General features: G+C 47.0%; 1 protein-coding gene across 1 annotated transcript; it reads left to right on the top strand.

Moving 5' to 3' along the window:
* The first annotated feature begins 6,823 nt into the window (after positions 1-6,823).
* Positions 6,824-14,755, top strand: OTP (orthopedia homeobox). Its single transcript, XM_006913168.1, has 3 exons — positions 6,824-6,860; positions 8,117-8,526; positions 14,225-14,755. The coding sequence occupies exons 1-3, from the start codon at positions 6,824-6,826 to the stop codon at positions 14,753-14,755; spliced, it is 978 nt and encodes a 325-aa protein (XP_006913230.1).
* The last annotated feature ends 102 nt before the right edge of the window (positions 14,756-14,857 follow it).

The raw sequence follows: 14,857 nt of genomic DNA, 5'->3' as shown, positions 1-14,857 counted from the left end.
GCGGGGGCCCGGGCTCAAACACAACAACTTATTACTTCTAATTCCCTCACTGTCACCAAATCACCTGCACGAAACAAGAATCTAATTTGTTAAGCTGGCATGTCTGCAGATGGAAGATCGATCTTCTCTGTAGATTTCTCTAATTGAGTGAATATAGACGCCCGGAATTAGCCTCACTCGGGCTGCAGGGAGGGAGCAAGAGAAGGCGAGGGGGGGGCGGGTAGGGGGAGAGAAGGAGAGAAGAAAGAAGAGAGAAAGGGGAATAGAGGTAAGGGAAGAGGGAAATAGAAAGGAGAAAAAGTGGAAGACAAAAGACGGAAGGACAGAGGCAAAGATAGGGAGGATGGAAAGAGATTTTTTTTTTCGAAAAGGCAGAAAAGAAAAGAAACAGAAAAAGGAAGAGAGCATAAGAGGAAGAAAAAAAATGGAGTGAAAGAAAAGAGGACAGGAAGCAAAAGGAAAAGCAAGTGCAGGACGATAAAGAAAGGAGGAAAAGATAGAGAAAGAGAAAATTGTATTTGAGGAAGGCTCACTACCTAGAGAATGATATCTCCCACCTCCCCCCCACCAGCCCCAAGTGTAAAGTAGCTGGAGAAGCTTAGCCCCAGTGTCAGTCCTAAACTGGGACTAACGGCTTATGAAAAGAAAAAGCTTGAGACGGTGGAGCTGGGCAGAGAGCAAGGGGGGAGGAGGTGGGCGCCGGCAGCTACAAGAAATGGCTTACAGAATTACATTTGTTTTTCTTGTGATTTTATTAAAAGTCACTCCTCATCTCCAGAATGCGTGAAAATATCTACTTTCCACTCAGATACACCGCATTAACTTGTTGGAGGCGAATTTGTTTGTTTGTCTATTTTATTTATTTGCTAGATAAGATTGATGCAGTCTTATTAGCGCTATATCTAGTTATAGAAAGAGATAAGGATGAGATGTTTTTCTTTTTATTCCAATTACTAGCCTTGTCACCTAACTGAATAACTGATATATGATTATTTATCCTGAGTAAACAGAAATCAGAAAAGCAGCGAACTTAACACATACAAACAAAATCTCTGTGTCACTTATTATATTCCGTGTGGCTAATTGGGGCCATTAAAATTACAGGGCTAGAAGCAAAAAAGAAGAGATACGGAGTTGGGGGACGGGTGTACCGATCCGTCATTGTTTTGTGCTGAGCTTTCTGCGTTGAGGGCCGCGGATGTTAGTTGTTAGAAGACAAATATTAAAAAATAAGCAAGCCCGGGTGCCTACAAAGAGCCGTGCAAGTGGACTATATGGTTATAGTTTGCAAACACGAATGTATGGGAAACTATTTATTGCAGGAAAAAAAATATGTTGAGCTCGTGTATCGCCACAGGCTTCCGGAAAGGGGCGAGTTTTCTACTCCTACGCGACCCACCGCACATCCCTGCGGTTCGGGTGAGCCGGCAGTGGACACATACGGCTCATACAAGCGCGCACGCATGTATACGCGAAACGCACACGCAGCGCCCGCTCCCAGCGCATTAAAAAAATTTCCTGGAATCTGGGCCCTTAACTTTTAGGTTCCAGGTTGAGGATCAGGGTACTTTAGGCAAGGAGTTTTTGGGGCCACGGGCTCCCGCGACGACATCAACGGGACAGCTTGGCTGAGAGCAGCCCCTGGCCCTGGAGAGGCCTGGAGAATGCACATTTGAGCTGGGTGCAGTCCTGTTTGGCTAGGGTTAAAGGCACTCATTCAGCCCTAGAGAGCCGCTGCGGGAAGGCGAGCGGAGGGGGCTTTCACAGTGGCGGACAGGAGCACTCAGCGAAAGCCTCTTTGGCTGTGGTCTCTTTTGCTGGGAACCTCAAGAGAGTTCTTTTATGCAGAGAAGTGTGGAAGCGCCTGTCACCCCTTCCCAGAGACTTGGCTGCCCTCCCAGATCTCTTTCCTTCCACTCACTCCACCCTCAAATCGACTTCCCCCAAATGAACCATACATCAAGCAATCCCAAACTCTGGTGTGGACCACTGACCCTAGTCAAAAACGAGGATGGGGAGGAGAGGGTGGGGACTGGGGGAGAATAGGTTCTGGCACCTGGGGCAAGATCTGGGCAAAAGTAGTCACCATAGTTTCAAATGCAATGGATTTGAGAGCTTTCTGGGTTTTTTTGTTTGTTTGTTTTCCTGGAGTATTTGCCCCCACCCTTTATTCTTTCTAAGGTTCTAACATAGGCCTGAGGAACACAATCTGATTTGCCATAGCATTTGGGTTATTGCATATTTGGAAAAGTAAACAGGAGTGTTCAAGTCACTTGATTTGTTTTCTGTAAGCAAATAATACCCAAAAGCATGGCTGTAATTTACCACGAATTAAAATTGATTCTTTTCATCAAGCAAGAAAATAGGAAAATGTGAGATCGTTAATTATTGAGGGAGGCCCTCCTCATTAAAGGGAACAATGTTACAATTCAGCATTTAATAAGAGGAATGTGAATAATAACGCGCCATATTTCAGCCCACTGTCTGCACAGAAAAGAGAGCAGTTTGCAAACAACCCCAGCAGCCGAAAGTTCCATTTAATAAACATCCGAGGTTTCTGTAAGTGGAAAAAGCAATTAGGGCGCTGGCCACGTTACCCAGTTCTTCAAGAGCACCCGGTATATATTTTTATTCTCTCTTTATTCTCTGTCTCTCCGTCTCTACAAAGAATTAACAATAAACGCAGAAACACAATTAGGGAGAAAATCAGAATTACAAATCTAATCAGCATATATCTTTAAACCACTTGCTGTCTGGATCTCCCACCCCAACCCATCTCCCCATCCAGCCTCACCATATTTCTAAATCTTGCTCTGGACCAGGATGGCAAAGCAGGAGGCAAGACACCGATTTTGTAGTTTGTGTTTTTGTAGTTTACACAATCAGCCATGAGGGTTTTTCTTTTTCTTGTCCCTTCCTTCCTTCCTTCCTTCCTTCCTTCCTTCCTTCCTTCCTTCCTTCCTTCATAATTGTATGTGCCAACGTCTTATAATAAAATTCTCTCTCTCTCCTCTCTCTTCTCTCTCTCTCTCTCTCTCTCTCTCTCTCTCTCGCTCTCTCTCTCTCTCTCTCTCTCTTTCTCGCTCCCCCTCCTTCCCTCTCTCTCTCCCTCCCTCCCTTCTTTCTTTCTTTCTTTTCTTTCTTTCCTTTCCTTTCTTTTTTAAAAAATGTATCTCCCAGAAAGCCGACTTCTCTTAAAACTACAAAGTTCTCTGGCTCGGTCTGGGCGCGCGGCCCGATGGGAGCGGGAGCGAGTCCTTGGCCTTAAGTGCTTTTTGTGCTTTGTTAAAAAAGAGAAGGGGGAAAGGGAGAAAGAAAAAAATGATTTCCCTGTGCATCGCCCCTTGGCAGGCTCTTGTACAAAATTCAATCTCTATTTTTTATGAGAAGTAAACTGTCTAAATAAATTTTATTAGGGGCAACCAATATATTTTCTGGTAGTTCCCTTTGTTCCACTTCTACGTGTGTGTAACAATCTAAAACCTATTTATTGAGGAAAAATCACTGGATCCGTCATAGAAAATCCTTTTACTTTGCTTTGAAGTGATTTCTAAAGACATTCTTGTCATTCCGAAGATTTGGGGGCCATTGCGCTAAAACCTCGCCTTGTTAGGGACTTCAGTTCCCATGATCATGTGGGAAATGCCTTAAATTATCAACAGCAATGGGCCTGACCGGCACTTTCCAGGCTGCCCCAGGAACGTGGGAAGATGACGGGGAATAAAACTCTGGTAAATACATCTCAGGCGCTGCCCAGGTGTATTCAGACATTGGCCAGAACGAGCTGCCGAGAGGAAACCCGCGTGGGGGCGAGCATTTTACATCCAGACTATTGTCGTTTTCTTCGCCACGCCTGCTGGCAGCGGGCTCCCAGCTCCCGGCTCTAGCTCCAGCTTGAGCCCTCCCCACCTCGACGCCCCCACCGCCACCCCTCCTACCCCCTCCCACTCTCAGATTTCCTTTTTTCCCCTCTCCTTTATCTTCCCCTCCACCCCCCATGCTTATGCTCTGAAGTCTTGGAAGAAATGATTTAGTTTGTTTATACTGCTATAAAAATCAAGACCAATAGAAAAGTCATAAAATGAAGCGGGCTATCAATCACGCCGCAACATTGTTATTCAGCGGTTACTAACAGAGATGGATAATCCTTTGATTTCGTCCCATTGTTATTACTCTGATGTGTCTTCACATTAACTATTACACATTTATTTATCGACCTGAAAGATACAACAAAACAGAATATACGAGCGAGTGCGTGTGGGAGGACGCTGCACGGCCAATGGTTCTTCGGCGGGCGGCTGTGGGATAAGGACACGAGCGCTGGCGTGCACACTGGTGTAGACTGGGGCGCCGCGCCCTTCTCTCCAGGTCACAGCCTCTTCCCCCTCCCACCACACGCGGTGCGGAGCCCCCGCAGTGCGGGCCTCAGCGGACCTGCTGGTTTAGAGGAGCGCGGTGCCTCTGTCAGGGTTCCTGCCTCGTCCTTTGACACTTCTTCGCACCTCCACCCCTGCGTCCCGGTCATGGATGTCCTGCAAGCCCCTCCCAAGTGGACACAACCCCCCTGCGTGTCCACGGGAACGTGCAGCCAGGTGCGCACTCGAGGGCCACGTCCAAGGCGCACGCCCCCTTGCTCCGGGCCTCGGTCCTGCCTCCTGCCGCACGCCCCCGGCTCTGTAGCGTCTAGATTTGGGGTTTTGTTTGGGGAAAGGAAAGCTTTTATTGCAGGGACTCTATTTGCTTTAGGTTTAAGCATTCTTTTCCCAAGCAAACCCTTTCTCGAAAGTACAGTAGGCACTTCTCGAGCACCCTAGCGGCTCGCAAACACGCTGCCTCAGCCAAGCTGGAGCCCACAGTCCTTTCATTCCAGTCTCACATAGGCCGCGTTGGCAGCATCCGCGGCGGCCGCTGAATTCGGCCCCGCACTGAGTTTCGGGGGAAAGGGTCTCCGCAGCTCGGAAGGAACCGGTGTAGCAAATGCCCGGCACTCACACGTGTGTGTGCATGTGTGTGCGCGCGCACGTGTATGTGCATGGGAGGGAGGGGAACGGGCTATAGGAGAGACGGAGGAGGAAGCAGAACTGCCCCAGAGTTCGCCTTGCTGCCTCCTTTGTCTCCTTACTCGATCCTTGTCACACACACAGCTAAGGGCGCGCACACACACTCACACACACACACTCACACAATTCCTCTCGCATCTGCTCTCAGGCAGCATTTCCAATGTTTTGTGTAAGTCAATTGGACGGCGAACAAAAAAAAGCCATTTGCTCGGTATTATTTAAAACAGACTTCATAGGGCCACCCTTTTGTGGAAGCTTTATTTGCACTGAATGAATAATCTTAATTGCATCACCCTCGAATTAAAAATCAATGTTAATCAAGTTGAGAGCAGTAAATATCAGTTTTCATTGTGCCTGGATAGAGGGCATTTTTCTTGTGTTGCGAATAAAAATACAAGTCAAATAACTTTAAAAGGGCATTATGTTCTGCTACAAATACAATTGAAACGGATTGTTTAGGAGCAGATCAGAAATGGTACAGAATTTTGCACTTAATTTCCTCAGTTATCATTTACAATAAGAACCTCTGGGCTTGACAGCCAAGTCTAAACAGTAGTAAATTAGTACAAATTTATACTGATTTTACTCTAATAATCGTAATAAAAGCTTATAGATTTGGCACTAATTACATAAATGCCTAATGATCTTGAAAATTACTCTGGTTAGAAATATATTACTAATCTAAACTTTGTTGTTGGCTGGCTCTGAAAAATCAGAACATTAGAAATGGTTCGCTTCACTTGTGCAAAGCACTTTAAATTGTTCAAGTAGTTTAACATATTCAAGAGGAAAATAAAGAGCATTTAACTTTATTTACAGCCTTAAGTGGAGTTGAGAGCCGAGCAGAACTTAGAAACTTTGACCAAAAGAGCGGGCCATGGGCAAGGATGGAAGCGTGGCCTGGGTAGAGGAGCGGGAGCGGAGCGGAAAGGGTGCATGCAGAGTGCATGAATCCACACTGCGCGCAAGCCCGGGAAGCTCCCATGGAGTCGACTTCTTTTTTGAGTTCTAGGCCTGCAGCGGAGCTGGGACTCAGTAGGCCCGGGGTCCCAGCCAGGGCGTTTGGACCCTAGGCCCAGGCCTGCTGGGCAGCAGCGAGTCTACGCACGGTCTTGAGGCCGCCGTGTGCCCTTGTTATGCTCCGGATTGGCAGGCCCGCGTCGCCAGAGGCAAGTCAGTGTCGCCTAGAGCTCGCGGGCGGGGAAATCTCGGGTCACGCGGGGGTCATGTCCTGCTCTGTCCCCTGCTTTGCCTCTGCCTCAGGAAGATCCTAGCTCAAAGAGACAGCTGCGGCTTTGGAGCGAGCAGGGCAGGAGGAGAAGGAAAGGCGTGACTGGAGAAAATGCAGGGAAGCTCTAACCGAGGCCGGGCGCCGAAGCCCAGGGCGAGACCGAGGCGGCCGCCACTGCTTTAGCTGCTGCTCGGGGCTGGAGCCGCCGGAGCTGCCACCGCCGCCTCCTCCAGGCGGGCGCGGGCGGGCGGGCGGAGTGGGGGACTCTCCGGGCGCTGACATTTGCAGGCTGCCCTCCTGATTGGTCCCCTCGCCGAGCTGCTCACGGGTTCATTCAACTGTTAAGCACCTCCCCGTCTCTCTAAAGGACATTATAATGCAAGAAGCCCCCTTTTTAACCACAAACCGAATTTTCTTTCATTTAGGTGATCTATATGTCTATATCGTATAGCTTATAGCTTATATCTATTTTAAATAACTTAAAGCCGCTAAAATTTGGGGGGGAACAGCTTTCGCCCTGGAGCGGTGCGCGATGCTGTCTCACGCCGACCTCCTGGACGCCAGGCTAGGTGAGTGCGCGCCTCTCGCCCGGGCAGCCAGGAGAAGCCTGGGCAGGAAATTGTCAATTTGTTCCTTATTTTACCTTAATGCGCCCTAAATGGACTAATTTCTTTAAAAGTAATTGTGCTGCATTAAAGTTTAATTTGATTTAATATCGTCTTTTTAAAAAATCCATGGAATATGTAGATCAGAAAAATGAGTTTGGGAAATGTTACTTTTTGTTTTTCCTACTTTTTTTCTCTTCCCCCTCCCCCTTATGATTATTATTTTTTGAAATGCGATCTACCTCATGATAATTTGTTTGGAGGTGTTTTTCTTTCTCTCTTTCCCCTTCTGTTTGCTTTAATTTGAGATTTCTTTCTCCTCTTTTTTTCCTCTCTCTCTCTTCACTATCTCCTTCTCTCCTTCTGGTCTAAGTATGGTTGAGTTTGTAAAAATCTGGCATAAAGGAGAAGCCATTGCAACAGAAGCGGATGTGCTGTGTGCTCATTGAGAAAGGAGAAAAGCCAAATTCGTCCTCCCAGGCATCCTCGCCTGCATAAGACTCGGCATTGCCAATGGCTGTGAGGAACGCGCCTTTTATTTCTCCGGAAAGAGAAGTTGAATTCTCTAAAGTTTGATTCACTGTCGTGTCTACTGACTTTACTCGAGTTTCTTTAAAGCTGTCTGAGTTTCTGGTTTGGGAATCTTTGTTGATGGATGTGACTCCATTTTCCAAACACTTTCTTGATTTGAGAGGGAGGCGGAGCTGATTTCAGTTGATTTCGGGGGGTGGAAGGCTTGGAGACATATTCGTCTTCCGAAAGTGAGTGGGAATCGGCTGAGGGCCGGAGGTAGAGTTCGTCAGGCTGCCTAAGCGCACGCAGGTGGGGCAGCAACCTAGGAATCATTGTTTTCTTTTCTTTCCTTTTTCTCTCTCGGATATGGCCTCGGGTTTCTGGGGCGCCCGGGGTACCGTTCCTGAAAGGGATTCCGAGGGATGTTTCATTGTCGGGACTGGGAGTGTTTCGTTGTGGGAGAGAAGAGAGCATGTGCTGCTTACGAAAGCCAGCTGCAGAGAGAGGGGAAAGGGCCCGGAGATGGGATTCCAGCCTGGCTGTCCAAAACCTGGGGAACCCAGCCGACCACTCCTGGAGTTTTTTCGGTTGGGCGAACGTGGGCGCGGAGGGAGCCGAGGATGGGGCTGCAGGAGGAGCGCGCGGAAAGGACTGTCTTTCTTGGCATCGCTAGGAAGGTAGTGATCGCGATCCCCTTGCCTCCTCAGGTATGAAAGATGCCGCCGAGCTTCTGGGCCACCGGGAGGCGGTGAAATGTAGGCTGGGCGTGGGGGGCTCCGACCCCGGGGGCCATCCGGGGGACCTAGCGTCCAACTCCGACCCAGTCGAGGGAGCCACTCTGTTGCCCGGGGAGGACATCACCACTGTGGGCTCGACGCCGGCCTCGCTGGCGGTGAGCGCAAAGGACCCAGACAAGCAGCCGGGGCCTCAAGGAGGCCCGAACCCCAGCCAAACCGGCCAGCAGCAAGGCCAACAGAAACAGAAGCGCCACCGAACGCGCTTCACCCCGGCGCAGCTCAACGAGTTGGAGAGGAGCTTCGCCAAGACTCACTACCCCGACATCTTCATGCGCGAGGAGCTGGCGCTGCGTATTGGACTGACCGAGTCCCGAGTGCAGGTACGCCGGGCGTGGGCGCCGGGGCAGAACACAAGGAGGGAGCGAGAGGATTTGGGCAAAGGAAGCGGGGGTCTTTCCTCGCCCTGCCGGGATCCTGGGCTGAGCTTCAGAAGCCTACGCGTTCCTAGGTGGAGTTAGCCCCTCTGCCTGGAGACTAGCCCGACCGCCATTCCCTATAGACAGGCAGGGCATCCATCTCCCACCGCTATAGCCATAGCGTAGCAGAAACTCCTCAAAAGCGAAGCCGGCATTGTTTGACTGCTAGGAACTCCTTCCTCCTGAGAAGGGAATCTTCAAGTCTTCCAGCCTTCGCCTCTCCCAGGTTGTAAGCCGAGCGCTCACTTCCACGTTAGCTTGCGTTATCGACAAGTATTTCATTACCCCCTAATGAGTTTGTGTTAAGCGTCTGGATGAACGGGGGAATGCAACAACTACATAGAAAACACAAAAAGGGAAAAAAATAAGGCGCGATAAGGGCCTTTTAAAACAGATCCCCCCGCCCCGGGTTTCACGGTGTAGCTTTATTCTCCTGAATATCACCTTCCTGCTGCTCAGGCAGAATACTCCTAGCTTTGACGTTTGCAAAGGATTCGAATTTTGGAGGTCAACCAATGCACTGGAGGCGGCAATAGCAATCCCCCACAGTCTATGAGCCTTGGTTTTCCCCTAAAGAAACTGGGAAAAAATGATGGCTTTTTGTTTTGAATATCCGATCCGAAGACAGGACATTTAGGGCAGGAAAGATTGACAAGTAGTAGACAAAATCATTACTGACTCCTTGTTCTTGTCCAGCCACCCTCCAAATTGTAAATTATATATAACTTAGAAAATCACTCCTATAACTTTTCTGAAAACTGGAGAATAAAAGCATAAAATCAGTGACTCTCACCCCACGCCCGCTTTTTAAAGGGATGAAAACGTATCAAATATTTCATGGGTGTGGGGTGCTGTAGGTGAGATTCCAAGACGGGCACTTAATCTCGAACTCTCCAGGGTGCTGAAAATCTTCTTTCCTGTCTTGTACGTGGTATTTTCTGTACGTTATCCCGGGTGTCAGCCTCAGCTCTGGATGTTTAAATTAAGTTTAAAGATTTTAGTTGCTTTACATTTGACCTAAGAAGTAAGAGACAAGGGTGTCCATAATCACAGTTTGAATATTTTGATCCCCATTGAGCATTTTAAAGATAGTCTAACCTGGAAAAATTGTATATGCTTCTGTTCTAAATAGTTAGCAAATGAATGTAACTGGAGACTTAAAGTGGTCAAATTAATATTCAGGCTATAACATAGATTAATAATATTATTCAATATAAGTCTGGGTGGTTTCGTTAGTGAACTCTAGAAGCCCTGAACCATGGACCATTGATACTGAGCACCAAAAGAATGTTAATTGTAGTGTACAGATATATATTAGTAATGCTCTTTAAAAATTTTTACCTCGCATCTCTTTTTAAGTCTGTAGTTGAAACCTTAACAGAAATATACAATTTTAATACTTCCATTACTGCTAATGATAATATTGGCTTGTTAGAATTTTTTAGTTTCAAAATTCATAAATTTGCTTTTTGTCCCTCGAGAGAAATACTACCTAATAATTTTTGTTTTAAAAAGTAAAATTTTGTTGCTTAACCTAGACAGACTGGTAATTCGTTTAGATCGAAATAAAACTTGGAATCACAAATAAAATATAATTGGACAACTGACTTTATGAAAAAAGAAAACGAGGTCTACTAAACTTTATTAGATCTTCCGAAGGTTAATGCAGTGATTCTTTTAATAGAAAAAGTTGTAAGTGAAATAAAATACAAACTATGTAATAGAAAGTTTTTTTTTTCCAAAAAGTACATAAAAGAATAATAAAGAAGAAAGAGACAAAGTACTTTAATTGTTCTAGCATAATGTTCAACCAAAGATAATAGCTCTAGGCTGCTGATAGGAACAATTTAATAGAATGGCAATTTCAATATTTTTAAAAATAATGTTCCATAGTTTAAAAAGTAATCAGATCAACATAACCTTTTTAATTAACATTTCAAAATGATTAACATTATGTAATGTAATGCAAAATTTATGGAAAATGTATTTACTTCACAATTCACTGTACCATTGCTCCTTGACCAAATTCAAATTAAATAGTAATTGGTTTATGTTCTTATATGATGAGTACTTCATAGATTTCTTTATCGTTAACAGATTGCCACACATTCTCTTTAGTATGTGGGCCACTGCACTGATTAAAAATGATCTAAATATTTAATTTATTGCAATTGTATGTTTTTAAAGATGCTTTCTGATTCAAGACTAAATGATCTAACATATTTATTTTTATCTATGTCTGGTATATATCATACTTTAAAGTATTTATTAAAGCACCTCCATTCACATAGAGGCCAATTCCATGTCTGATATTGCTCCCCTTTTCTGGCTAGTGTAATAAAACCATTCCTTTTATAGCATGCCATTATTAGAAACCAATTTCAGAATTATTTATAACCTGGGATGGCTTATTAAGCAGCAATGCGAGAATCATGCAAATTACGCGATCAAATGCAATATAATAAGCATAATCATTAGTCTCTAGCACGGATTAATTAACTTTCAATATTTTATTTACATAAAAACCAAATCAGTGAAATAACTTCTGCACAGTCAGGCTTGCCTTTCAATATTTTATACGAACAAAAATAATGTGCTGTAATTCCATTGACCGTGTCCCCCAGAATGGCCCTGTCACCTGCCACATCTTAATAGGGGGACAAGCTGAGAGTATTTTCTAGTTTTCTAATGGAATGAGAAATTGCATTTTCTTCCTCTCCCAGCACTATTAAAGTGTAATGAATTCGGCCCAGAGTTCACGGCTGGCTGATCGAAATGAACCTGAGATCTAGGCTTTAATACAGCTCCCCAGATTTCCTCCCAAATCTTCACATTAATCATTTGCTGGATTCCAATGAGATCTTCATAAAGCGTTTGCTTGAGAGAGGAAAAGTAATATTCACTCTTTCTCCCTCTCTTTCTCTATTTCTGAGCCATTTATAGGTGATGAATTAAATGGGCTATATATTTTAAAATACATTTACAGTATGTCTATATTACTGTAACAGCAGATATCGTGAAAGTGGTTTTTTAAATTCCAACCTCCATTAGATTCTCACTGTTGTATTAAGCATTTTCTGAGAGGAGCTGCATTTCAAACTGAGTACAAAGTTGGCCCATGGCTGTGGTTAATATATTTCTTGGAGTTGTCATCTGTGCATTCTCAAAATCTCCCTTAGGTTTTGCCTGCATTTTAATCCGTCATGCTCTAGTTTTCAAGTGGAAACATTCACATTTTAAAAACATATGCATCATAGCTTGAAACGGAGGTGCTCAAACCCCATGCAGATTTTTTTTCCCAACCCCAGTAAGCCGTGAAACATAAAAAATTTTGTAGCCATCATTTGACTACTAACCCTCAAACATAATTGAACACAATTTTTCGATTATTCCTATAGTATTTAGTTCTTTAACAACTGTTCTTTTCGGCCTGTGCCTGAGATTCAGAAATCTTGCTGGCAGGTATGATTGCTTCTGAAATTCTATGGGACAATCCCCCTTCCCCCCCACACATTATTATTTTCTGCTTCTTTCCTCATTCCTTTACACAAGTCCACCACCTTCACTCTCCGCCCTTGTCAGCCCCAAACAATGAAAGATTTCGGGTTCACTGACACTTGGAGGGTGGTAGGGACCGGTCTTTAAGGTAGATATCTTTAGAAATACATCCGGATGTGGTGTGAGGTTTGGGGACCGTTTGGATACAGACACCGTCCCTGTCTATGGCTCCATCGAGTGAGTCTACTCCCCCCAGTGCAGCCTTGGATAGGTAATGCAAAGCGACCTGTGGCCGCAAGTCTACTAGCTGTGCTTTCTTTGACTCCTGGGTGTTACCCTCTGCCCAAGGCCGCTAACAGCTCAATCCGCGGTGAGGCCCTGCTGCCTCATTAATCCACCGTGCCACCAGCTCAAGGGGCTTTAGCGAGGAAGGGACCTGGCATCTTTACCCGATGCGGACGCTGGGGTAAACAGAAATGTGGGAAATGGGGTAGAAAAAAGAGAAAGAGAAAGCGGACGATGGCGCAGGTATGGTAGAGGAGGCCAGGGCCAGCCCAAAGGCGGGCAGAATTCTAGATTGTAAAATGCCGTTCACGCTGGTAAGCGGAGAGTGGGTCTCCACTTGCACCTGTGTATGTACACACCGCTGGGCATAGCTAGCTTACCGAAAACCGGGTCAGGAACTTCTTTACTCATGATACTTTAGGTTGCAGAATAAACACGAAAGAGCTTGGATTAACGGATGAATAACCTTTTGGCTACGAATATGGTGGTCAAACTGCAAGGTTGGCCAAATTCTAAGAGGAAACTCAATCAGTACCTGAGCTGTGCCCCACATCATTTATATTTATGCACAGTAAACCTCCAACTGAGTAGATGTTAAACTGCGAGCCTGCTAAGTAGGCATGCTGGCCTTTTTTTTTTTTTTTTTTAATCAAATTAAAATACAGAGAGATGGAAGTTTATTTTGGTCAGGCGACTTATTGATATCTTTCAGGAAGAACCCTTTCCTTCCCAGTGGTAGTGAATTTGACATCCATAGGCAAATTTGTTGGATAAGGTCTGAAATTCCAGGGTCATTGGTAAGAAAGACCCAGTATGAGGCGTATGTTTATTTGGAGTTTATCAAATACATCTCCTTTAAAAAGACACATGGCTTTTTCTAGCAAAATTAATTGGACTCATAACTAGTGCAAACTTTAAACTTGACCTGCTTTAATTTGTAGTGGTCAGAATATTTGCTTTTAGTTTATAGATGAAACTTGGGGGTAGGGGTTGAGAGAATTGGAGGCCTTGTTATTTGGGATACTGTAAGTTCTTCAAAAGAATAAACTCGAAGGCCCTGGGGCTCAGGGCTCTGGCAGCAAGTTCCATCCAGCACGCTTGCACAGCCAGATAAAGGTGTCTTCAGAGAGGTTTGCGAGCGAGTCACGGAGACTTGTGTCAGTAGTGCCTATCGTTATGAGAAAGTCACGGTGGCGACCCAAACAACGCTGTAGCTCAGTGGCGCTCACTTTCCCACATGGATCACCATATTAACCTCTTCGCTCTGTCATCCGTGGCGTTAAGGGTTTTCCTTTGTCTTTCGATTTTGAAACTGGGTATGTCGTGCACGGCTCTTCATCAATTTCCAAATTTCCAGCGTTTCTGAAAATTCTATACCCCATCAGTGTCATAAGGCACGCTATTAAGCCACATGGGTACACATGTTTATCTTCATTTGTGCACCTGTGTGTCCAGTCTTGACACATGCCTGCCTGCAGACCTGTGCATCTAAGCCGTGCATAGAATGTTCCAGTGTGCAGGGCCGTGGTGTACACTGCACACGGTGGTATGTTTGCACTACGTGTAAGCCCTCGGGGGTACAATTGCTCAGGACCTTGGGAGTCGGCCCTTGGTGGGTGCAAGGGGCACCAGTTGACTCGAGCTGGTGAAGTAGCAGGATCTCTGGCTGGGTGTGGGGGCGTGTCGGGCCGATGGCACTTGTTCGGCCTGGGGCTGACTGGGTGTATCTGACGCGGGTTTCTCGGACTTAAGCCCCTGCCCCTGCTGACAGCCGACTCTCTAACGGTACCCTGTCTCTCTCCCGCCCCGCCTACTCCAGGTCTGGTTCCAGAACCGGCGCGCTAAGTGGAAGAAGCGCAAGAAGACCACCAACGTCTTCCGCGCGCCGGGCACGCTGCTGCCCACGCCGGGCCTGCCTCAGTTCCCGTCAGCCGCCGCCGCGGCCGCCGCCGCCATGGGCGACAGCCTGTGCTCTTTCCACGCCAACGACACCCGCTGGGCGGCGGCCGCCATGCCGGGCGTGTCACAGCTGCCGCTGCCGCCGGCGCTGGGCAGGCAGCAAGCCATGGCGCAGTCGCTGTCCCAGTGCAGCCTGGCGGCAGGGCCGCCGCCCAACTCCATGGGCCTGTCCAACAGCCTGGCGGGCTCCAACGGCGCGGGGCTGCAGTCACACCTCTACCAGCCCGCCTTCCCCGGCATGGTGCCCGCCTCCCTCCCCGGCCCCAGCAACGTCTCCGGCTCGCCCCAGCTCTGCAGCTCCCCGGACAGCAGCGACGTGTGGCGGGGCACGAGCATCGCCTCCCTCCGCCGCAAGGCACTAGAGCACACAGTCTCCATGAGCTTCACTTAATGCCGCCGCGCCCGGCCCGCTCCGCCCCCGGCACCGCCCCGAGGCCCTTCGGGCGGGCGTCCGGGGCGCCACTCCCTGCCCCGGCCCCGGCCTCCGCCAAGT

Source organism: Pteropus alecto, unplaced genomic scaffold (genome assembly GCF_000325575.1).
Source record: "Pteropus alecto unplaced genomic scaffold, ASM32557v1 scaffold20, whole genome shotgun sequence".
NCBI classification, from domain to species: Eukaryota; Metazoa; Chordata; class Mammalia; order Chiroptera; family Pteropodidae; genus Pteropus; species Pteropus alecto.
The sequence above is the reverse complement of the archived record's forward strand: the minus strand, read 5'-3'. Positions and strand labels throughout refer to the sequence as shown.